A 24,838-nucleotide genomic window follows, 5' to 3' on the forward strand; every position below is an offset into this window, starting at 1 on the left:
CGCCATGACGTTTGGTGGCGTTACGTAAACCGTTCGGCGCAAAAATTCAAACGTTGAACGGGAAGAAAAGCTACAGCTTGTTGCCTTTTGTATGCCATTTTATAAATCATTACGCGTCGCAATAAAGCCACATCGGATTTTAAACATTTCGAGGTAAGTTGAGAGGAACAAGAAAGTCTTGTGGTAAAGCTCGTGTGTGTCAGTTAGGTAATTAATATTAGGAACACGTTCATATTAGCTAATGCTCACGTTAGCCGAAGTTAGCGTTGTTTTGCTAAGTTGCATGCAAAGTTAGCGTGAGCTATGAGCTCGTTGAGCTAGGGCATCGTTTGTCGTGTTCGGTTTGAACATTTTAGATTAGACAGACACGTATGCTTGGCAAATAAGCCGTGTTAACGTAACGTTTTGCTATTAGGGTTAACTTGAATAACTTTTTGTTCAATTAAAGTTATATGCGAGTGTCGTTATAGCAGAAAAGACAGAATGTAACGTTACATAATGTTAGCTAGAAACATCAAAGCAGCACTCTCTAAAACAAAAATCTATTTGAGAAAGGATGGTGGCTTAGAGAAAAATAAGTATTTGTTAAGAAGATTTTTTTAATGAGAGGGAAGACTGAAACATAACAAATTTTTCCGCAACGATGGTAAAGTTAACATGTAAATTGGCTGTGGAATGTTAGTACATTTCGTTTAACTTAACGTTAAAGGGCTTAGGAAACTTTAATGCTGACTTGATTCGCTGGTATTTCTTTTGTTGTCAAGGGAAGTCCTTGTTCTTAGGAGACTGTCTTGCATTTACCACTTGAATCCTTATGTTTACATGTGGCCAACTACTGTATGTCAGCTCACTGACGAGTGAAGCCTTCAAACTAAATGTGCAGTTTTTTACACTTTTCCAAGACTGATAGTCGCTCATACTACAAATGCCATGTTATACACACAATCAAAATACTGTATATTCCCCTTTCTCCCCTTTTTCTCCATACTCAAATCACACTTTAACTGCAGTTGCCATATATCAAGAGTTATGGCCAATGAAGTATTTTAAATTGAATATTATCATGTCAGGGGTTTGTTGTTATACTTTGAAACATAATAATAAAGCATAAGTAACATTTTTAACTTGATCCCAGCTGTTTTATTTGACAACTTTGATCTGTGTCAAAATGTAGCCTCTGTGATTGCATGTTTCTCTGTCTCCACCTAAAGATGAGTGCAGCTTCCACACCCGTCTCCCGGGTACGTCCAGGATGGACGTCGTCCTCCTTGATGAACAAGGGTATGTCCCCTGCAGCCTGCAGCACCCCGCTGCTGACAGCCTTCCCCGGCAATGATGACGAGCAGGAACGACGTCAGCGCAGAAGGTCAAGAGTCATTGACCTTCAAACTGCCAATGACTCCTCCTTCAATGACTCTGCATCTCATAGGTAAGCTGTTTTGCAACGCATGCTTTTGACTGTGTTTTGAGCATGATAGTCTGGAGAGCTTGTAGTATAAGATTGAGCTTTAATTTTAAATCATGGCTTTAACAGACAATTTTTGTTTGGCTTGCTAATATGTATTTTGAGATCTTTAAGATAATCAAATTTTTCAATGCAGTGCAGCGGGGACTCCTGCTGCTGTGCCCAAGTTGTCAAATGCACAGATCTCAGAGCATTACTCCACCTGCATTAAACTCTCCACTGAGAATGTAAGTATATGTGCACTGTGTGCATGCAAGTGTCTGGACCACAGAGAAACATTTACTATTTCAAACGGTGTGTAATAATTACACAGGCACTTTGATGTTTTTACTCTTTTTTGTCTTTTACATTTTCCATGTTGTTAAGGTGTCCCTCTGTTTCCTTTTAAAGTAGAGTGGTAAGTGCTAAAAGGAAAAATCTATAAGACTAATCCATTTCCTTTTTCTTTTTGGCAGAAAATCACAACTAAAAATGCTTTTGGTCTGCACCTAATTGATTACATGGCTGATATTCTCAAACAGAAGGATTCTGAGCTCACAAACTTCAAGGTTTGAGGTTTTTTTTAATCTCCTGTATGAGCCTTAATAACTCCTTTGGTTCTTCACAAGTCTTTGAACTTTTGATAATGTTGAATCAGATGTATCATACTTTATCTGTTGTAGATCTATCCCTTGTGGTCAAGAAAAACCTAGAAACCCATAGCAGTCATTCTTCAAAAAAGTGTGACAGATATATCTTGGAATCTTTTTCAGAAATCAGATAGGTGATAACAATCGAACTGATTTACTTTGAAGAAACAGTGATCCAAATAAATAGCCTGCTTTAATGCAGGGCCTTGGGATCTTAAAAGTTTTACATTGTCCTTTTTGAATACCTTGAATCCAGTGAAGTGGCGCATTCCGGTCTTAAATTCATTTTAACAGTCTTGATAAATAATGCGGCATGGTGTTTTATCTGATGAGAAATCGATCCGCTTATTATGCCGCATACTAAGTTAACCTAATGAAAGCTGCAGACACGCTGTTACAGAAGTCTGGCAGGATTGTTGTGAAATGTAAAACAATAGTAGCAATAATAGCAGTGTTATTCGTAGAAACTGTGCCACGTACTATAAACTAGTCATTTTTTTTCATTTATTTCACAAGCAGTGTGTGATGCTTGCATCTATTCCTTGTGTGTACATACTGTATGTGTCCCCTCCTGAAGGTGGCAGCTGGTACTTTGGATGCCAGTACAAAGATCTATGCTGTGAGGGTGGATGCTGTTCATGCTGATGCCTACAGGGTCCTGGGTGGCCTAGGGGCTGAGACCAAACCTGGAGAGAGTGAGAAACTCATCAGAGTGATTTAGTTACTTTCATATGTGCTGTTGAACTTCCATTTGTATACACTGGAGCTAGGGAGCAGGTTTTGTCCTATAGAATGTAAAATAAGTGTACCCACATTAGTCAGTTTTTTTTTTTTTTTTTTTTATGTTTTCTACTCTTTATTTATTTTTAATATACAGACCATGGTCCGACAGAGGAGGAGGACAAAGATGACGGGGCTGAAGTGACTGCCAAGCAGCCGAAGAAAAAGAGGCCTCCTAAGAGGACAGTAGAGCAGAACCTGAGCAACATCAATAGCGCCGAGTCTGAAAGGAAGTGTGAGGTACGGCGTCATCTATGCAAAACAATTAGGGTTGAGCCAGTACTTGACTGAAACAAGTATGCAGTGCAAATAATGTATTTTAATCAGAAAGTTATCAAAAACATTCCTCTGAAGCTCAATTCCAAGCCTCTTCTGTAAATAGTTCAACCTCTTCTTTTACTTCTGGTTAATTTCAGGCTTAAATGAACAACTTTAAGTTAATCCCACCAAAGTCCTTATAGGCAAATCATGCCACTCAGCCGCCATCTTTGCAACGCCTCAGGGCAGCTATTTCGGTTCCTATCTGAATGAATGGGGGGAGAGCCAGAACTGTACTTTAACTGGTCCCTGGGACGTGAAAACTACATGAATAGAATCGGCAGTAAAATCTAATAAAAATTGCTGGAAATGTCTGACAACTTTGACCCAAAATAAGGCTTAAAAAGCGGTTTTCTCGGCTGGTTATACTTCTTCTACGCACGCGTCACCATCTCCACGCATGCGCAATAGAAGTAAAAAAGACCCTTACGTCAGTGGAACCACACAATTGGCTGAAATGTGTTTCCCACTTTGGCTGTTAAAAGCAGACGTTTGGCTTTCTTGCGGGAGAGGCAGGATAGCCACCATCTTTGCCATTACAAGCTTTCCCCGTAGAGTTAGTTGTAGGATGTGATTGAGTGTCATGTCTCTTCTATAAAACGTCTCTGATTCCACCTGCATTAAATTCAAGCCCTGCCCACTCTGAGTACAGATATGGATACAGATTATTTAGTTGGTTTAAAGGTACAGTTTATGGTATACTCTCTCATCCCTAAGAACAATATAAGTTCATATCACACCCTGCCCAGTTCTACAAGGAAAATGGTTGTGCTGTTATTCACGTAACTTTGGTATTTACTATCTTCCATGTCGATTAGATCTGTGGCACTTGAATAAAAATGTTCCCTGTTGATTCATGTACTAGGAAGCTGCTCCAAAAGGATATTTCTTAGCTTATTTCCTCTGGTTCATAGTCTTGGAATCTTTTTGTCAAAAAGGGCTATATGCTCGCATTATTTCTCCTGCTTGACAAGAAAAAAGGTTCCTTCTAAGATGCAGCACCAATCTCACTTTTGATCTGTTGATAGTTTTACTCCTTTAATTGGCTGACTTATGCACACACACTAGAGCCAAACTGATAAATCAGCATGGCGATATGTCGGATAATAAAATCCTCAAATTTTGAAATCGTATCTGTCTTAAAAATGCCAAATGTGTCGGGCTCTAACAGCCAGTGCTCATTACCATTTTATTCATTTATTTGAATTAGTAGAAAGGTTAGTATCAGCCCCACTACTGATCTGGTGTGAGAGATGAGTGCATCTGTAGTTATTTCTCTACCAACGTTTTTCTACTTCTTCTGAGGTCCTGTACTTTGTAAGTTTTGTAGGAAATCATGTACAAAGGTCACCTTACTTAAGTGTGAGCAAAGGCAATATCCCTGCAGTTACACCATATCATTCTATCGCTGATTAAAACTTCATTATCATCTTTACCTACTGAATGTCTGACTGATGACTGATAAGTTCTGCTTGATGATTAAGATCAATTATTAGACACGGGGCACTAAGCTGTCATCTTAGGGAAGGCAATGAGAGATTTCTGCCGAAAGGAATTTTTATCTTTGGTCTCCATTATAACTGCATCAATGTTTTATGCCCAACTGATCCTCATGCTCAAATAACCAAAACATCAATGAAGGACAAATTACTCAGAAGGTTGTTTCAGAGCATTGAATAAGTACTTTTGACCTCAGAGCCATTATCATATGACAGTGAACATGATAAGCTGTCCTTCTCCCACCCAGGTGGACCCCATGTTTCAGCGGATGGCCTCATCCTTTGATGAGAGCAGCACAGCCGGCGTCTTCCTGTCAGTCCTCTTCAGTGAGGACAGTCGCTGCGAGCTGCTGTTTCCCTCCTACATGACCCTCCTGCAATCCAGACCCTCTTACTCCCCTCCACCTCCGCAGGGAGTCCCTGCATCTCCGTTCATGGGTAAAAAAAAACATTTACCAGGCCCAAGAAATGTGTTTTCTCTCATTGTCTTTGTCTGAACCATAGCTGTTCCACAGTAGCAATCCTAAACCCAATCTTTCTCTGCTGTGTTTCTGCCAGCCGGACTGCAGCGTTCCCAGGAGAAAAGCTCCATCTGCCCCTCGCTGCAGGACTTCTCCTTCACTAGCTGGAACCCTGAGCAGGTCAGGAAACAAACAAACCACCAAGTGTGTGAATTGTAAATGACTCATAGACTTCTTTCATATTTCCTAGATTAAGTGGTAACAGAACCCACAATTACCCTAAATGTTTTAATACAGAGCAGTTCTCTAAGAGTGTAAAAATGTAATATTCAAACTGCCTTGACCTGTTTTGAATTCAAAATGTATAGTCTAACAAACCTTTTTAAGTATTTTGCACTGTGGTTCTATAGAGGGTGTTTTTTAAAATTCAGTTTGATCTATTGCATTCAAGAAGTGACACTAGTCTTCAGTGTGCAAACAAGTTAAAATTCACAGGTATTTTTCCACGGAAAAGGAAGCAGATTTTGCTTCAGATATTTTGGGAAATACCGGGATCCCGATTCCTGGCCTACAACCCAAGTGCCTAATTAATAATATATTTTCTTGGGGACACCAATGTTAGGACCCTCACACACCAAGCTGGCCTTGAAGAACATGGCTGACCAGGACATGTATCTTCTGTTAAACTGTGGAAACTGCCCCATTGCATGCTGGAGGTCACTGTCTGATGAAGACAACAGTGACAACCAATTTATCATCCAGGCATCTTCTCTAGGACTGCAGTTTAGGATCCATTGCCTTGTACCCATATGGTCCAAAATCGTCTGCCCGAGTCTTATTTTCAGAGACTGTCAGTTCCCCGCCAGTCATCTGTCTGACTGAGCATCTTCTTTCAGACCATGAATCAGCTCTTGGAGAAGATGAAGCAGGGCGAACATGTGTTTGACGTGAATGCTGAGCCTGAGCCAGAGCCTGAAGAAGATGACTGCCCTGACTTTGACGCTGACTACGAGGAGGGACTGGGCGACTGTGAGGAGAGATCCAAGGAACACAAGGAGGGTTGTGAGGCCACTGTGTCTGGCAAAGGAAGGTAAGATAATGGATGTAGGGCAGTTGGAACAGTGATGTTTGACCTTCTGTTCTGTTTTTTGTCTTGTCTGATGGAAATGGGGCAAATGTTTCCAGAGGTGACTCTCTTCTTTGTGTGTGTCTGCACTTTCTCTCTTTTCTCTTCCAGTACTAATTAATGTGTTGTACGTTATGTTAGGATGAAAGAATAGCCTCTATTAAGTTCTATATAGGAAAAGAGCGTCGTCTTCTTAATTCCTATTTAAGCTTGCAGGGTTAAAATGCATTACCTGTGTAATCATCAAAGTAATTGCACTGCCTATTATCACAAGGAGAGTGGATATTTAATTCATTAGAACACACTGAAGGGGGTCAAAATCCAACTGTTATGCCTCTTTTAACAAAAGGCTAATATGTGTCTGTGCTGGTTTGAATGGTTTCTCGTGATGGTGGTACAGGGATGTGATTCCTATCGGAGAGGGAGATATCGCCACTATGTGTCTGCAGCTGTCCTCTCAGCCCAGGGAGTATTCATACTTCAGCCCCAGGACCATGGCCACGTGGGCTGGACCCGGCTACTGGCAATTCAAGCCAAAGCACAAGTGTGAGTTGAATTCATGGTTTTAACAACATAATTAGAGACAACTGTGGTGTCAGAGTAGAGATGAGAGAAGCAAGTGACCTTAATCAAGACATGTTAATTATTATAATTTATCCTTGTGCTTGGATAAATGTTGTCAATCTAGTGCTATAAAATTATAACAATAAACATATTTGTTGCTCTTTATTTATTGTGATGGGAGTTAATGTAGCTTCAGACTACTGCATTTCTTCTCTTTGTGCTGTCTTTATGAGGAGCTTGCCAGGGTGTTTCTAGTTATTAAATTGTCAGATGTATTTTAATACTTGTAGCATAATGTGCACACATTGCTGTTTTGTATTTTAAGGGCTATGTAGATAAATAAGGCTTTCACAGCCAAGGACATTTCTTAATGGTTGTCCTCCCCTTACTGAATGTGTGCAGAGTAACGATTATCTGTCTCTGTTTTCATGTACTTAATCTCCTATAGTGGACCATTTGCCTGATAAGGAGACACGTAAAAGGAAGCCCAAGAAGATCTTTGAAATCGACTTCAGTGATGACGTCAACTTTGACACCTACTTCCGCACCACAAGAGTAAGGACCCCTCACTGCTTCATTCCAAACACAACCAATTAATTGTTGGAGAGTGACATCTGGTATAAATGTAGTTCCTCATATGGAGAAAAATGCTTATTTGTTTTCTTGGCTAGAGATAGATGAGGAGACTGATAACTACTCTTCTATGTGTATAATAAATATATAGCTAGAGACAGCCGTCTGTTTAGCTTAGCACAAAAACTAGAAACGGTGAAACAGCAGCTAACGAGTTTTTGTATGAATTAAACAAATAAGATGCATATAACGGGTAAACTAGTGAGCAGCAACTTTAAAGGTGCTAGTAGGTGGATATTGTTGTTGGACAGAGCCAGGCTAGTTTTTTCCTCCTGTTTTCAGCCTTTATGCTAAGCTAACAGGCTGATAGCATTGATGTATGTCATAAGTGGACTAAACTTTCATTTATAAGTGTGGGCTGACATCATTATTTCTATAGTTATTTTTTGAACTGATATATTTAACCACTAGATCAAGCATAGCTGCACACATGACATTAAATAGTTCCAAGGGGGCATGGTTATAGCACAGTTTGTAGAGCGTGTACCCCATGTACGAAGCTGAGACCTTACTGCAGCGTCATGGTTTTGAATCCAGCCTACTGCCCTTTGCTGTGTGTTGCCCCCTATCGCTCTTCTACTTACCTCTCTCTTCCACTTTCCTCAAATAAAGGCAAAAAATGCACAAAAAATATCTTTTAAAAAACAGTTATACTACAAATTTTCAACTACTTTCATTTTTCTTTCAACCAAACAATTTTATATTGTTATTATATTATATAATACATTATATTTTATGTATTTGTTATAATATTGTTCGTCACGAACATGTCAGGACAGCTGCATTTGCTGATCTGAGCGCTGTCTCTTGGGTGATGCCTTGGCACCCAATACAGATGATAGAGTTTTAGCTGTAAATTCACTGAAATAGGAAGCAGACTCCGCAAATAAAACCTTATTGCTGTCTGTAGGCATTTGAGACGCTGTCCAAAATCTTTATATCCAGTCAAAGAGCTTGTGATTTTAAATGTGTAGAAACCTAAGAAGTCTTTAAATGTATATCTTAACTGAATCTATCTGGTTTCCCTTCACAGGCTGCCACTACTAACAGCAAGTCTGCCCTCAGTGCCAGCAATAAAAAAACAACTCTACCAGCGGACTTCCAGTTTCCCCCAGAGACACTCTCCCAGCTCAGCCTCAAACCCTCCAGCTCGGTGAGCCCCCACTACTCCTGTCAGCTGACAGAGCTGGTGGAAAGTAGAGACGCACAAACACAAACAAACTTTTTGTTTATGGAGTCGGAGCTTGTGTGGTCCATTACTTCTATAGACCATTAAGGAATTAGAGTTGGTTTGGGAGATTTGTGATTGAATGTAAATGAGACAGTTCCTTTTCACCCTGGAATGGGGTAGATGTCTACTATGACTACACATATAGGAAGCAGTTGTTTATATTTGGATCTTTGGGTCCGGTTCTAATATCTTAGATGCTCTTCAGCACTGATATCACATATGAGTCAGACATTGGCTGAAATATTAACGTCCACACAACCATCAGAACAAATGTACTGCACTCACAGCATATCATTTTCATGGGTATTAGCTTTTTATACTGGATTTGACAAAATTGAGAGATGCTACAGTCACCATATAATGTACCCAGAGTATCTGTAACTAAATACTGATAATTTGTGTATTAAAAAGAATGTATATTGTTTTGTTTACTCCAGTTGAGTCAAGAAGGCCAGAAGAGACTGTCCGGGGAGCTCGGAGAAGGCATTGGAGACTACGACTACAACAACGCAAACGACACAGCTAATTTCTGTCCAGGTCTTCAGGTCTGAACTCCACCTTTTTGATTGAATTTGATTTTACTGTATTTTAACATACTTTATTTATCTAAGAAGTAGGGAGGGTGATATGAGCTTCAAATAATATTGATATCAGATTGGTACCGTATGGCCCTGTATTCTATGTGGTACCTGGTGGATTCACAGCATGTTAAATCAGGCTAAAACTGAGGGCAGAGCTGTGGCTCTGTCTGTCATCAATTCTTTCCCCACTGTGCAACATGCTGCTCTGGTCACTTACTGTGAAGCAAACAATGGGATAATCGATCGGTCATCATCACCTCAATTGAATCCGATCCTTTTTCATCATGTCTCATGGTCCGTTAGTTATCAGATGATGGTGCATGTAGCGTCTCTTGAGTGATGTAGCACCTCTGTTCTTTTTCTCGAACGCTTAATGTAATTATCATTTACTTTAGCCATGTTTGTTGCTGCTGTACGTAATCAAGACGTAAATCCCATACGTCGCTATATCGTAGATTTCATGTCACATATATCACAAAGATTTATACTGGTATTATCATAAACAATGTGATATGGCACACCCCATCTGAGGGACTGAGAGTGGGTAGACCTTTAGGGCATATGACAGGCATTGCAAGAACACCAGGCGGAACTACCTCCTCTGACGTAAATACTGTACTGTAGACTTCTAATGTCCTGAGGAACCAGAGATAGAGGATCAATAATTACAAAAATCTCACATTTTCCTCCTCTTTGCATCTCTTTGTTCATCCTCCTTCTCAGGGTGGTGACAGTGATGACGATGTTGAAGGGTTTGCCAGTTCAGAGGATACACAGCCTTCAGGTGACAGTATACCTGCACCATCACAAGATCTGGAAGGCATCTCGACCTACGGGGAGGATGATCTGGTACCAGAACCACACAGGGTGAGAGACACAAGATTTTAGTCATACTCTGTGTCTACTCCGGTCTTGTCTTTTTCTGCACAATAGTGGCTGCAATTAAAACTGCTTTATGATCTCTTTCTAACAGTAGAATTATAGTACCTGACATAAATGACAGCCAGTAACTCTGAAGGCTGTGGGCACATTTTGCACGATAGATTCTACTCATCTTTAATTGGACTGGATTTTATATTTGTATATAAGTTATTTGATTTTCAGTTTTACATACTTGAACTAACATTATTGCTGCTTCCTGTAGGTCAACAAGATTGAGATCAACTATGCTAAGACCGCTAAGAAAATGGACATGAAGAGACTCAAGAACAACATGTGGACTCTTCTGACTGACAGCCCAGAAAAACCCACAGAGGTAAATCACACTGACTGAATAGCCATGTATCTGCTTTTAATATATTATGGTAAATTCGTTAGGTTTAGGTATTGAAAGGGCTAATATATGGGTCTAATATAGGATTGGTTGCCTAAGAAAGAGCGACAGTGATGACATCAGTGCCTTTCTGAAGAAGTTCAGAGATTTTCACCTAGAACCTCGGAGAAGCCACAAAAAAAAAGTCAGAACCCTCTGGAAAATAAGCTGGGTGCAGCATTTGCTGTAGGCGACAGAATCGACCTGCATACGCTCTTGAAAAAAGACACAGGCCCAGAATCTAGTCTTCGGCCATTGCTCACATTTGGTTGGTAGAGCAGAAATGCAGAGATCTATCGGTGTGTATCTGTGTCCTTTGTTGTACACGTCTGTTTATCAGTTATGCCTTGATGTTCTCTACAGGAGGTGGCAGCTGTGGAGAATCCAGAGGTGTGTGGGGAGAAGGTCTTCAGTGAGACCACAAAGACGCTGCTTCAAAGGTACCAACGGACCTCCTACCATGCATGCGATGGCAAAGCACTAATGACGAATAATAATGACTGAATAGCACTCGCACAAATACATATATGTATCGCTGTTGTTTGGATAATGGTTTCTACTCCGGGGGGGTTACTGTGGTTTGTGATCTGTGAACGATAACACTTGTGTGGGTGGATGGCAGCAATGCTAAAAACTTTCTTAAATGCACTGGGCTTGAACAGCATGATTGATGGAATGTAAAAAATATTGTGTATCTCTTTTTTTTTTTTTCAGGTTGCCAAACACGATGGCTCAGAACCTGTCGGTGCCTCTGGCGTTTGTCGCTCTGCTTCATCTTGCCAATGAAAAGGTGAGGGTTGTTTATGTTAAACATTTTGGCTGGGTGTTTATTCGGCAACTAGGAAATTCCTGTTTCTTCTTTTTTTTTTTTTTCATACATATATTTGGGTAATGGAAACTGTATTGTTCTGTTTGTCGAAGTCCTGAAACAGTTGAGGAAAGTAATAAATACATAAAAGGTCTTGAAAAAGTAAACCCATAGTTCGTTATTGTAGGAAATGCGTGTATTCACATTCTTGCTGAGAGTTACGTGAGTCAGCAGCCGATTAGCTTAGCATAAAAATTGGAAACTGCTAACCTTACTCTGTCTAAAGGTAAATCTTTTGATCTATTACTGTAATGTATTCTGCTGCGTATAGTAGTGCTCTTCACCTTCATTTTAAATATGTATAAACCTTCCATGTTATCACTCAGGAGTTTCAGTATGTCTGTTCCTGGAATGTTCTTATTTAGACATGTCTGCCTATTGGAAAAAAGTATTCATGTCTATATTTGTAGTGTGCAATGTGAAATATGTTTTGTTTTTAACAGAATTTGGAGCTGGTGAAGGTTGATGACATGTCCGATATCATCATCAGACAAGGCCACTGAGGAGAAATGAATGATAGCGTGTTTTAAGTAGAATCGTTGCTGTTCCTTTGTGCTGTTCTCTACTTGTACTTTGTAAATTATCTGATGTTTCTCCGTGACACTCTGTGCTTTTGTTTTTGTTCATTTCCTAGAAAATACAATATGTAATCAGGAACTGTTCAAAAGTCAAATGTGTCTTATTTCTTAAATGGTTTGCAGTCCCTTTCATTCTGTCTGATGCTTATTTGTGTGTAGATATTTAACTGCTCAACCACCACACAAAATTGTATATTGTCAAGAGAAATAAAAGCCTTTTTTTAAAAACACACTGTTATTAATTCCCCCCTCCCCCCTACAATTTTCGTATTCCCAAGAATACAATTGACAGTATTTTTATAGCACACTTGCCTGTCAGGCAAATTGTTTTCCAAAATGGACATAATGGCTTGGATTATATTTAGCTGTTGGTGATTCAGGAAAGCCTGATGCACTGGTCTCACATGACAGCAGGTAATGAACAGCATTTATACTTCACCACCGCCTTCCTATATAGAGTTGAAACCGGTTGGTCAGGGCTGGCCGCTGCTGGCTGGGAGGCACTTGTTATGAAGGAGGTGCAGAGCAGGGAGGAGCCATTCGGTCAGCTGAGAATGACACCAAAGTCCCAACTGTTCTGCAGTCTGTAGCACTGATACATTTCTCTGTCATTGATTGTATTTAGAAAATTCATAGCTAGACTAATGCTAATCCCACATTCTCACCACCATCATTTCCTAATGTGTGCCTTCCTACAGTGAAACATCTTTATCTAACTAAACGGGATCTGTGACATGCAACATTGCTGCTGATGTAGAGATACTGAGTTACTGTTGAGTAACAGCAACACGCTATGTTCTGACATCAGCAATAAGACATAATGAGAGTACAACTTTTTAAGTCAATCCAGAGCTATTAATGTCACTTTCCTGTGCTGGATAATTCGAACCTGAAAATGCTTGATGAACCCAAAAAAAGGTGTCAATTAAAATGTCTGTTAAAAAAAACTCCTGGTTACCAATTTCATAACTTATTTTTGTTGCTAAGCAATATGCTGCTGTTAACAAATAAGTTTTTATAGGGTGAAAGAATAGCTTTGATTTGGTGGATTTAAAATAAAGCTTTGTCATAACTTTCCTTCATAGGTCTGTGCTTACTGTATAGGCTAACCCTTGTTTAGTCCTTTTGTTTGATCATAAACACAAAAGGTGACAACACCTAGCACACGCCTCAGAGGTCTTTGCTCAGCGTAGAAGTATAGAAAATGTTGGGAAGTTGTTTGATTGGGGTATCTTAATGATTCAGTTATTAGGCAGCCAACAAAAACTAAGAAATTGGGAGGGACACATCAAGTTGTTGTTTCAACAATAAAGGAAATGAATGGAAAGAGCCTTCAAAGTAAAAGCAAGCAATTGTCATGGCGCAGGTATGCGAATAAAGGACTGACAAAGTGGTCAGGTCATTACATTTATTATGAAGTGAAAATAATCTATAAAGTATAAACATTTCTATTCTAAATCAACAGTATGCTTAAAGTTGTCATGCTATATACAAATCCAGGCCAATCTCATTTGTGAAAATGTATTTTGTCATTGTAACGTTTGTTTTTAAATGTTTGAAAACGGTAAAAGCTGATTACGTTTAATATAAACCAGGTCCTTAAATGTATTTAGTTTTCACTTTTAACTTTGAGGTTTTTGTATAATTACCAACCCGCTGACTTTACACTGCTAACTTGTATTCCTCGAAAAAGTAACGAGAAGTTTTATTTTTAAAAATATACTCAGGAAATTGCATTGTGGTCCACTTGACACTTGAAGCGAAGGAATTCAGTTTGAAGGAGAGAAAAAAAAAATAACAACCAGGAAGTTATACAGAGGGAGAAACGTATTCGCTCTGGTGGAGCATCAAACTCTTAACTCTTTCAGAAGGTTTTATTTAGGTTTTTAATACAGCGAGGTCAAAGGGCATTGTTTCCGACAAGATGGACTTTGATCCGGTAAGTTAACGTTAGGTGATAATGGTCGAAGCTTGTGTTTTTGTTTAGGAAGCCGCCCCGCCGTCACAATGTTTAGCCTGAAATACGACATGCCACAGGTGTATTTCCGGATATAAGAAGTTAACGTTACATTTGAATTAAAACTGTTGTACCAAGTCTGAAAACGTGTTTCATAAGTAACCGCATTAACTGAAGTCCCAGAGTAACGTTATCCTAACAAAATGGCCTAATTGCACCCGCTGCTGAAACCATGTAAGAATGAGTCCACGGTAGAAATACTGTTTTTCATGCAGTTCAGATTGTGTTTTTTCACTTAACCCAAGTCAGACATTTCACCTGAAGACTTTTATCTGCTGCTTTACATGTTCAGGTTTTTATTTCAGACACAAAACGTTTGTTTTCCGCATTACATTTCAAAACCACAACTCTGCCTCTCAGGTTGTCTGGTGAGCCTGAAGCCAAACTCCAGTGAAGGATGTGTCAGTTTAATGCTAACTTACCTTGCCTACTGATAAGCGACAAAACCCGGCCTAGTGTGGCTCATTACATTTCTTATTTGCCACATTTGTCTCTCAAAAGCACGTCTTATTAACTTGACATAGATATTATCCACCGCGCAACACCTCCCTGCTTGCTAACTTGCCCCAGATCACGACACCAGGCACAAACTGGGGCTAACATTTAGTTTTAACAAAACTATGCTAAGAGAAGGAGTTCTAAAACTTGTCATGTTATTGTAAGTTATTCTGAATTGAAAAGAGGCATCTAATAAAACTTTGTACCTGTTATCCTATAAACTGTGTTGCTGACTTTGTCAAATTTGAATGAACATTTCTGACTTACTTTTTCCTATCAAGGCTCAAGGTCCTTGAAAGTCTCTCAGGATCTTCAAGGAGTAAATTTATTAATACTGTTATTCATGACAACTTCTGAAATTGCAAGAGAGAGTACAAACCTATCTTCAATGTGTCTTTCCTTCCATGTTTGCTCGCTGCTGTGCTTCTAACAGCCATGTGATTAGTTTTTCAACTCTTATCTAACAGATCTTCTCAGACAGTCATTAGTAACAAAGACTTGTCCAGTTTTGAAATATTACCTTCCTTTTCTGTGATGATTCACAGAACACATTGGGCTTTTCAGCTGTGCTGAGGGGAAGTTAAACCAACAAACAGTTATCCTGCAGCATTAAATGTGTCAGTTTTTTTTTACTAGCATCATCATTTATTAGGGTTCTTTGATAAAAGAAAGTCTCGCTGCCTGTCTAGTGTCTGCATGATGTGCATTCAGACCTTGTCACGTACACAGACAGATTAGGGTTGTTTCCCATTTGACTAGATTAGGACATGAACAGCGAGGATTTCATGTGGCCTAACAAGACAAATGAAATCCTTTGCATTTACTGCTGCGGTCAAAGCTTTTACCAGGAAATATTTGATTTATCTAATTTTAAAGAGCACTTCCTTATCTGTGTCATCCTTAATGCTTATGTATAATCTCAATATTTACAAGGTGCCTTATCTGCCAGGTTTTTGTTTGAGTTGTCAAGTTTAACTGAAGACTAAAGTCAATTTCCATGCATGAAACAGGAACACGGTTTTGATGAATTGCTCTACAAGGCTTACAGCGGTTCAAACATTTGAATAGGATACTTAATGTAGCCGAAGGCATGAACACCTTGTGCAGGGCAAGTTTCTGTCTCCCTGTTTCTGTTAATGTTGATACATGATAGCTATCAGCCATTCAGTGGGCCTCACTGAAATACTATCACTAGTACAGGAAAGGGAGAAAGAGAAAAAAAATCTGCTTTATATGGCAGGGAAATAAAAGCAGAGTTAAACAGGATGCACAGCAAGGCATCTGATCAGAATACTGACACATATGATGAAAAAAGGGGGAGATAAGGAACAGAAAAGACTGCAAAAGTGACAGGACAGATTGTACATGATTAAAAAAAAGCAGCTATATAGAAGCAAGTCTTGAAGTGCAAGTGTTGTTTTGAGAGGTGAATTAGATGAACCAACAGCTCCAACAGAACATTAAGAGTGAAGGACAGAAAGCGGGAGTGATAGGGGAGAAGAATATAAAGAAGGCAGGGGAGGGGAACAGGAGAGATGTTGGACAGCAGATGACGCACCAAAACCTGCTGTGTTTCCTAGAGACCGTTTTGTTGACAGTCTGGTGCGGGCTCATGGGACAGTGCATATAACATTTGAAATCACACCTCCAATTATGTGAGATCACAGCTTTTCTTTCTGTTGAATGCAGATGCGCTGTAGCAGGGCGTTCATGTTAAAGCAATCGTTTGACAGCCAGCAGGCCGTGCCGTCACGTGCAGCAGCCCAAGGGACTGAAAGGACTCAAAGCCACCACCAGTTGTCATGATCATTGTTGTGTGAAAATACAAGCCTGTTAGTGAATGAGTTGACTTCTGGTGCTGTATTGAGTTGCGCTGGTGACAGATGAATCCAGCCCTTTTTTTTAAAATACGGTCTATGATCCAGCCACAGTGTGGGGGGGGGGGGGGGGGGGGGGGGGGGGGGGGGAGTATCATCTGTCAGAACAGATGCTTAGGCCATCTTGAGCACAGGTTCATTATGAATTCAAAGTTCAGTTGAACATATTAGCAGAGGCCAGGCCATGCAAATCTGAAAGGGGCTCCCCAGATATTTAGTGTTGCACTTCCATAAAGTTGGGCTCCTCAAAAGAGACATAAATAAAAAGCCGAACGGTCTAAATCAAAGCATTAGACCCCAACATATCCTGTCTGTTGGTCTCAAATATGAGTCAAGTTCCACAAACACTGGATCCTACAATTTACCACAACGCAACTTAAAACCAGGGCAGGTGATTTATTTTCAGAAGCGCTTTTGTTTTTATTTGTTGAAATTCTCCTCACGCCGCGACAGCAGTCTGTAAGTCAAATGCTCTCGAGTCTGACACTGAAATTAAAAGCCTTTGTAGTAGCATTTTGTTTGAATGAAAAGTTTCCTACTCTACACACTTGTTTTGGAGGAGTGGCTTTGGAAAGAGGTCTGAAGGGAGGGTGTGGGATTTTTCACTTGGATAGAGTTTCATTATCTAGCAGTCTGTTGCTAGTTTCTCCAACATTGCCTACTACAGCTTTAATATCTTGTTTCAAACTCCTGCAGGCTTTCTGTTTAAATAATGTAATCTAAACTGAGATATGCCAGATGATATCATCAGGGCTATTTTTTCAAAATTTTAAAAGCTCCTCAAGAGCCACAGAAGACATTATACAGCTATTTTCTCAGGCTGATAAGCACTCTTTGTAACAAGTAAACTTAATTTCTGTGGAAAGCCTATGTGCATTAATCTCTTAGTTCTTGTTAATGGATTTGGTCTGTATGGATTGCAGCTGGCATGCGTACTTTTTACTTTTTCTTAAATGACCTTCTTCTGTCCAATCCCAGGAGCGGGCAGAGCCGAAGCCACAGGACAAGGTGCAGGTCTTGAAGGAACAAGTAGATGGAGTTAAAAACATCATGACGCAGAATGTGGACCGGATCCTGGCCCGAGGAGAGAGACTGGATGACCTCATGGACAAGTCTGAGGACCTGCAAGCAGGGGTCAGTCTTACCACACGGGTTTATGCTTTAACTTTGTGAGAAAGTAGGTGGAGATGTGGACGATGTTCCCATATGTGCACAAACACACTTTTGGTGTAAATTAAGAGGTTGGTAGCAGGAGAGGCTCTCATGTTAAAGACATTACAGAACAAAAATAATCTGACCAGCTGTGACCTTTTTCTTGCTCTGACCTAAACTTTGAAATAAGGGCACTTCCTTCCAGCTGCACCTCGTTAGGTGATTACCCCCACAACCTTTTTTCTGCGGTTCAAATACCTCACTGCACAGGCTGCATTGACCTTCTTCACAGTAGACTTTTTGATTTTTGTCATAGCAGCAAAAGCGTAGGCGGAACTGATAACATTAACGATGGCTCTGTTTGATTGACGTGTCCCAGGAAGCCATTTTAATCAGCCATCATTCACAAAGCCAGGACCCTGAAACTGGCGATGTTAAATGGAATACAGTCATTATTGATGCCATTAAGTACAGCTGTGGCTTTTCTGCAATGACATGTCAAAATTTTCTGCCATGAAAAATGCCTACTGCTCATCATAAGGAATGAAGTGAGCACTTTCTGTAAAAGCTTTCATATAGGAAATTATAAGTTTCTATACGTGGAATTATCACAGTAACTTCGTTTTCTGAAGCACCTGTACAATACATACAACGTCTTTCTCACAGCCAACATTTTGACTTGTCATAGCTGTAAAAGCACAGCTGTATCTAATAACATTAATAACAGCTCGGTTCCATTTAGCTGTGCCAGTGAATCTGCATGCACAGTACCAGACATGAACACAGGAGGGATGAACACAGGAGGGATTATCAGTGGCACGTGATTAAGGTCTATGTACCATGTAAGGGAGAGTTAGTAGCAGAGACCTGTGCTCCCCAGCCACACATAAAGTAGCTATTATTGAATGGTGGTTAAATTTAAATGGTAAATAAAGTGTAATTTACTAAATGTCACATTTTTAAGTGTTGATAGAATCTTTCAATTGGATGCGACAATCCCAATGAAAATTGGTGCAGTCTAAGTGTTAAATCAGTCTGGTGTTGTGCTCATTAATGCCTGTTTTCAGCAGTTGAGGGAACAGTCCGGTCTTAGGGCCTGTGTCCAACAAAGCGTGTTTTCCTGAGGCCAGCATCTTTTTTCAATTCATTGCAATGGGAGCCCCGCGTTTTTACAATATGGTAAAAATGCCAGCAGTGTGACGTGGAGCTGAGTGTCTTTTCCGCGCTGGGCGCCGAGTGTATTTTTTTTTCCAGTCGCCGAGAGTTGAAAAATGTTCAACTTTGGGGGAAAACGCAGCACTCGTCACTGTCACTTTTTACCCAACTGTCCCTTCACAGTGCAGGAGGGGTGGGTCAAACACCACACCGAGCCATCTCTTGAACACATCTCCGCTCTTGAACTAAACAATGTGCCTCCTCACTGAGTTATTTCCTCCCCCCGCAAAATCTCATGGAGCCACGTACAGCGAGTCCAGTTTCAGCCTTCTCTTCATGCAGAGCAAGTGCCAGTGGTGACATTTTTACATTCAGTAAAATTAGGTAGCCTACTTGCAGCACATCACTTACACGGATATTGTGTATCATAGCAACCAAAGTGTAGTAGGCAAGATTAAGAATGGGGGCACCCATTTCTGCATAGCTGGGGTGTCCTAGTAGCCTAATGGCTAAGATGCATTCCATATAACCGCTACATCCCGGGTTCAGTGTCAGCTGGGGATCTTTGCTGCAGGTCATATATCTCTCCACGTCTGTCTGCCCTCCCTGCTCAGGCTCAGCACTTCAAGCAGACGTCTCAGAAAGTGGCTCGCTCCTACTGGTGGAAGAACGTCAAGTTGATCGTGGTCATCGTGGTGGTGGTCCTCATCATTGTCCTCATCATCATCCTGCTGGCCACCGGAGTCATCCCTGTCAGTTCCGGGTCTACAGTCAATCCCACCAGCAAGCCATAAACGCACACATACACAACACATCCCCATAGCACAGTATACAAAGTAATATATAGACTCAAGCAAATCACTGCTGTCTGGTGAAACCTTTGTTCCTTCTGAGTTAGTTTCTACTGGTAACTTTCCTGCTTATATTGGAATTCAAGGACTTGATGCTTTGATTCAAAGAACTTTGATGCCTCATAAGCTTTAGAAACCCTTTCAAAACAGTTTCAGCTTAGCCTTTTTTGAATTTGTTAAAAATGAAGCAAAAGTCTGGAAGCTCTGAGGTCTCCACCTGACAGCAGCACAAACACTGTCACTTGTCTCAAAGGCCACTTTTAACACCTTGGTCAGCTCCTCTTGGTTTAACTGTTTCACCACCAACGGTTATTTCATTCTTTCAAAGAGGAAGTCACTTTAATGTGTGCAGATGAAAATGAGTGTGGATTCCTTCAGTCTCTTACTAGACATTGTGTCTTTGAATGTTATCACGTATGTGCACCTTTTACAAAGGACAGTTTGTATAGTTTAAAAGATTCTAAACAAAGTCAACATTTTCTGACTTTTTAACGCATCTCTAGCAATTGTAGGTCACAATATATTGGATGAAAGGCAGAATTGTGTATTGGATATGTATGTTACCATGTGTGGGCTTATTCCTTTCAAAGTGCTTCCAGCTTTGCATTGAGAAAATCTAGAAAAAGTAATCATTCCATTGAAAATCTTCTTAAATTTGCCAGATAGTTTTATTGAATGTATACACTTAGCTTTGCTTCAGTTCTTTTGAAAACATTGATATCAGCTCCATATTGGTGTTGTGGGCTTATGTTTGAGGAGAGGTTTGTACAACAATACACAGTCAAAGTTACAGAAACAATTGTGCACAGAAATCATATAATTGTGAAATATTTGAAGTGTGTTGATTTTCAGTGAGCTGGGACACTTCAGCTGGGACCTGAAGTTTGAAAACTACACAGCATTTACACTTGCATGTTTTTTCTACTTAACAGAAATGCATGGTCCTTACAGGGGAAGGTAACACAAACTTGTAGATTTGTACATTTCTGCTGTATCATCTGCCATTTTAACAGATCGTGTTAATTTTTTTCCTCACTGTGTTTTAACTCTAGACATTTTGTAAATTAAATGTATGGCTTTGGTATTTTGATTCAATAAAGAAACCACCAGGGTCAGCTGTTAAAGGTCGGTTCCCACACTTCTAGTGTTTTAAAGAATCAGGCTCCTCCAGCCAACCAGCTGAGAGGGATCATTTACTGCACCTCTATGGCTCCCCCTGCTGGGTCCATATCCACAGCTTAGCATGAGAAAATTGTAGTCCAAAACACGTAGTCATTGTTCAGAATAAAGATCTGGTTTGTCTCACCTCACCAATTCTCGAAGAGGTCAAAAAACAGCCCATAAGGAACTGTAAATAGTCAACCTACTCTCACCTATATGTATATTTGCAACAGCCTTTAAAAAATCTTTTCTTTTAGAGGATATTTATTTAATGCTCTACATCATTCGTGCTGTTTTCTTTTTTTAATTAAAAAATTAATCAATGAAAGCTGTATGTGATTTCTGTTATCCAGACGGATTAATCAGAGTGGTTCGGTTCAATTACTCTGCTGTTAATCATTTTCTAGAAGTCTGTATAAGAAGAAGGAGGCTGTGTTGGAACACATTCTCCAGTGTATGTGTGTTTGTGTGTGTGTTTTGTATGGCTTCAGGGTGCAGTAGTCCTAATGCCTCTGCCTGTTCACACTCATACTGGCCTGATCCGATCATGTTTCTGTTCATACAGGCTCGAGCTGCAGCAGCTGTGTCATTGTATTATTTTGATCTGCATTCTCAAAATACCAGATAACTGGAATGTTTTTTTTACCTGAATTCTCAGGTGTCTTATTCTGATGACTTTGATATTTAGTGGTTTTAATGGAATGGAAATAAATAGTATTCACCTCTGCTCTGTGGCGATGGTGTCCCTTCATTTACTGTTTGTTGAATTGCCACAAGATGGAGACAGAATCCAGCTAATCTTAGACTTGAGGAAGTAGGTCAGAGGCAATGCTTTTTATACACTGCTAAAAAATATACAAGGGGGAGGGAACACTTAGTCATCACAGTCTAACATGTCAATTAAACTTTAGGGATATCAGTTTGTCCAGTTAGGAAGCATAAATGATTGTCACCTGTTTTTGTGCAAATGAAAGTGACAACAGGTGCACTGGAGAGGCAACAGCAAGACTACCCCCAAAAAGGAATGGTTTTGCTGGTGGTGTCCACAGACAGTTGCTCTCTCCTTGTCCTTCCTGATTGATTGTTCTTTAGTTTTGTGTTTTGCTTGTGTCACTGCTGGTAGCATGAGGCGGTACCTGTAGCCCATCCAGGTTGCACAGGTAGTCCAGCTCCTCCAGGATGGCACATCCATATGTGCAGAAGGACTGGTATCTGCTTCTTTGGGCGAGGAGGAACAGGTGGAGTGCTGCTAGAGCCCTACAAAATGACCTCCAGCGGGCTACTGTTGTGCATGTTTCTGACCAAACTGTCAAGAGAAACAGACTCCATGAGTGTGACATGAGGGCCTGACGTCCTCTAGTGGGATCTGTACTCACAGCCCAGCACTGTGCAGCTGGATTGGCATTCACCAGAGAACAAGAGAATTTGCAGGACTGCCATTGGCGCCCCGATCTCTTAACAGATTAGAGCAAGTTCACACGGAGTATATATGACAGATGTGAAAGAGTCTGGAGACGCCGTGGTGAACGTTATGCTGCCTGCATCATCATCCTGCATGACCGGTTTGTCGCTGGGTAAGTGATGGTCTGGGGAGGTATATCCTTGGAGCGTCGCTCAGACCTTCACGCGCTAGAGAGTGGTCTGACTGTTGTTAACTGATCTGCCTAACTTATCACAATACACTGGTCATTACTTCCTCCATGTGATGTGATTCTTCCTGAAACAGGTTAGTGAGGGGTCAAGCTTAAGTGGAAACCAGTATGTGTGACCAACTTGACACAAATGTCTCTTCCTTGTCCTCTGACATATTTATTATGTTTTCAAGATGAAGCCAATTTCAACAGATTGAGTAACATCCCAATAACCATCATGCACGGTGTTAAAATAAGAACCCACTCGGAATAAACTAAGTGATACTAACACTACTGTTTGGATGAACTGAATCAAGATGCTGAGACTGCTTTTGTTTTGTTTAAGCTGTTGATTTCTTGTTCCTGTCAACTTCTGGTGGCTTACTCTCATCTGCTTCACCTTTTTTTACTCTGAGGTCAAACTACTCTCTGACTGTCCTTCACCAGGGTTCTTTTCAGTCTGTAGTGGCCCAGGCTGTTTCTGTTTTTTTCAAATACTGTCCTGGCCCTCGGGTGCTGTATTTGTCCTCAGAGCAAACAGAGGTTACTTCATGTCTCATAACATGATCCTCTTCTCCTTTAAGCTTCATCTCAACCTTATCTCTATCCAGTGTGAATTACTTTTACTAAACATCTTTGTTTGCATTCACAGGGTTTTAAAATATGACACTTTCGGTTATAAAGCTACAAATAATTTTGCTCTTCTTGCTTTTATCTTAGAGGCTGTTTTGTTTATGGCCGTATGGGACATTGAAGTAAAGTGCACTCAAGTCAAAGGAAATTAAAGAATGAGTTAGTCTGAGTGCATGAGTTTATCCTTTTAGTATGATTTGAGTAAAAGTGGGTTGTATTGATGGGTATTTGTCTTCATACACCAAAGCATCGTTGCTGTACTGTGCAGCCATCATTAGAGGCCATCCCATATTTAAGACATTACAGTAACAGAATTCAAATGACTCTGATTAAGTGTGGACTTTTTCATGCTCTGACCTTAACTTTGAATGAACCACTTTTTTGGCAAGGCAACTTTATTTGTATAGCATGGTTTAACCATAGACCATGTAAAAGGTTTCAACAACAAGGCAATTCAAAGTGCTTAACATACAAGGCATCAAGACAATATGTTAAAGCAACATAAGGCAATATAAAAAGACACTTAAATACAATTAAAAAACAGTTAAATAGAAAATCAAAAGATATAACAGCAGAGTAAAACTCACAGTGCAGTGTAAGATATTAATCAAAATCCTCAAATTTGATTTAATAAAAGGCAGTGACGCACAGAAAAGTCTTCAGCCTTGATTTAAAAGAACTAAGGGTGGCAGCAGAATTGCAGTTTTCTGATGCTTCACCATGTTCAGTTTTTCTCTAGGGACAGAATGTGACTGTTGAAATTCAGGTCCATGACCATGTCCATGACTACACCAAGAATGTGTGTTTTAACATTTGAATCTGAACAGTGAATGTTCTTCGTTGCTCCAAATACAATGACTTTGTTTAAATTAAGAAAATTCTGGCACATCCAGTCATTGTTAATTTATTGACAAACTTACTCAGCACTTAGATTTAGATTATTGTTGCCTGGTGGAATAGTTATGTAAATGTTTCTGTTGTTAGCTACATACATATTTTGATGTTTTCCATGATATGAGCCAGAGGAAGCGTATAGATGTTATACAGGTCCCAGAATGGATCCTTGGGGAACTCCACAGGTCATTAGAAACAAAGTTGTCCCTGTCTTTTCTGTAGGATTTTAACAAAGTTGTTGATTACTGGGCCTATGAGAAGAACAAACCTCAGAAAAGAGACGTGTTTACAATGTGTAAAAGATCTGATGCCATGCAGTTGGAAACTTTTTTTTAAAGCCTGTTGGAAAAATATCAAGGCAGTTGAAGGAGTATTTCAGATGTTATATCAAGCAGGATCAAATTGTGTCATACTTTTTGAATTGATTTTAAGTGGACACAGCGACAACACACACCTTGTACCTGGTATGGAGGCACTCACTTCCTTTGTGGGTGCAATGGAATCAATAATTTGTCATTTTAGTAGTTCCAGCTGCACCTTGCTAGGTGAGTAAGCTCGTTAATCCAACAACTTTTTGTCTGAGATTGAAATGCCTCACTGCACAAGCTGTATTGTTTATCACAGGGAAGGAAGTTACTGCTTTCTGTACAGTGCACAACCTGTCATTCAAGTGTTCTCCTTCTTAGAAATGTGTTCATTTCAATGCTTGTTATCATCAGAGGTGTGGACTCGGGTCTCATGACTTGGACTCAAGTCAGATGAAAAGTTAACTGAGATGAAATGATTATTGTGCCGCATGCCATTTCGCAATGACACTAGTTATGTCTTATTAATCCAGTGAACTCCTCTCCTTTACAGCAGTGGCCACTAGCGTGCACGCGGTCAAACTCACGAGCGAGCAGAATCAGACACACAGAGCCCGAC

At 40.1% G+C, this 24,838-nt stretch overlaps 2 protein-coding genes across 2 annotated transcripts; both read left to right on the forward strand.

Annotated features, from left to right (window-relative positions):
• On the forward strand, positions 1-12,275 carry ncaph (non-SMC condensin I complex, subunit H). The gene is made up of 18 exons (XM_038704169.1): positions 1-153; positions 1,212-1,429; positions 1,602-1,692; positions 1,921-2,013; positions 2,672-2,789; positions 2,972-3,114; positions 4,940-5,129; positions 5,250-5,332; positions 6,049-6,242; positions 6,679-6,824; positions 7,291-7,397; positions 8,509-8,628; positions 9,144-9,251; positions 10,011-10,154; positions 10,432-10,542; positions 10,963-11,039; positions 11,314-11,389; positions 11,911-12,275. The coding sequence occupies exons 2-18, from the start codon at positions 1,212-1,214 to the stop codon at positions 11,968-11,970; spliced, it is 2,079 nt and encodes a 692-aa protein (XP_038560097.1). The 5' UTR covers positions 1-153; the 3' UTR covers positions 11,971-12,275.
• A 1,531-nt stretch (positions 12,276-13,806) lies between these two features.
• vamp8 (vesicle-associated membrane protein 8 (endobrevin)) lies at positions 13,807-21,483 on the forward strand. Its single transcript, XM_038703867.1, has 3 exons — positions 13,807-13,984; positions 17,416-17,571; positions 19,359-21,483. Exons 1-3 carry the CDS (start codon positions 13,970-13,972, stop codon positions 19,536-19,538), a joined length of 351 nt encoding a protein of 116 aa, XP_038559795.1. The 5' UTR covers positions 13,807-13,969; the 3' UTR covers positions 19,539-21,483.
• Positions 21,484-24,838: the final 3,355 nt, after the last annotated feature.

This window comes from Micropterus salmoides, unplaced genomic scaffold, assembly GCF_014851395.1.
Source record: "Micropterus salmoides isolate LMB-PRFRI ecotype aquatic unplaced genomic scaffold, ASM1485139v1 Ms_hic_scaffold_7, whole genome shotgun sequence".
NCBI classification, from domain to species: Eukaryota; Metazoa; Chordata; class Actinopteri; order Centrarchiformes; family Centrarchidae; genus Micropterus; species Micropterus salmoides.

Excerpts from the sequence above, each read along its gene's own strand:
- ncaph (XM_038704169.1), top strand. The coding sequence starts at position 1,212 with ATGAGTGCAGCTTCCACACCCGTCTCCCGGGTACGTCCAGGATGGACG. Across the intron at positions 8,629-9,143 it reads GCCTCAAACCCTCCAGCTCG|TTGAGTCAAGAAGGCCAGAA; the intron begins GTGAGCCCCCAC and ends TGTTTACTCCAG. Across the intron at positions 9,252-10,010 it reads ATTTCTGTCCAGGTCTTCAG|GGTGGTGACAGTGATGACGA; the intron begins GTCTGAACTCCA and ends CCTCCTTCTCAG.
- vamp8 (XM_038703867.1), top strand. Across the intron at positions 17,572-19,358 it reads CTGAGGACCTGCAAGCAGGG|GCTCAGCACTTCAAGCAGAC; the intron begins GTCAGTCTTACC and ends CTCCCTGCTCAG.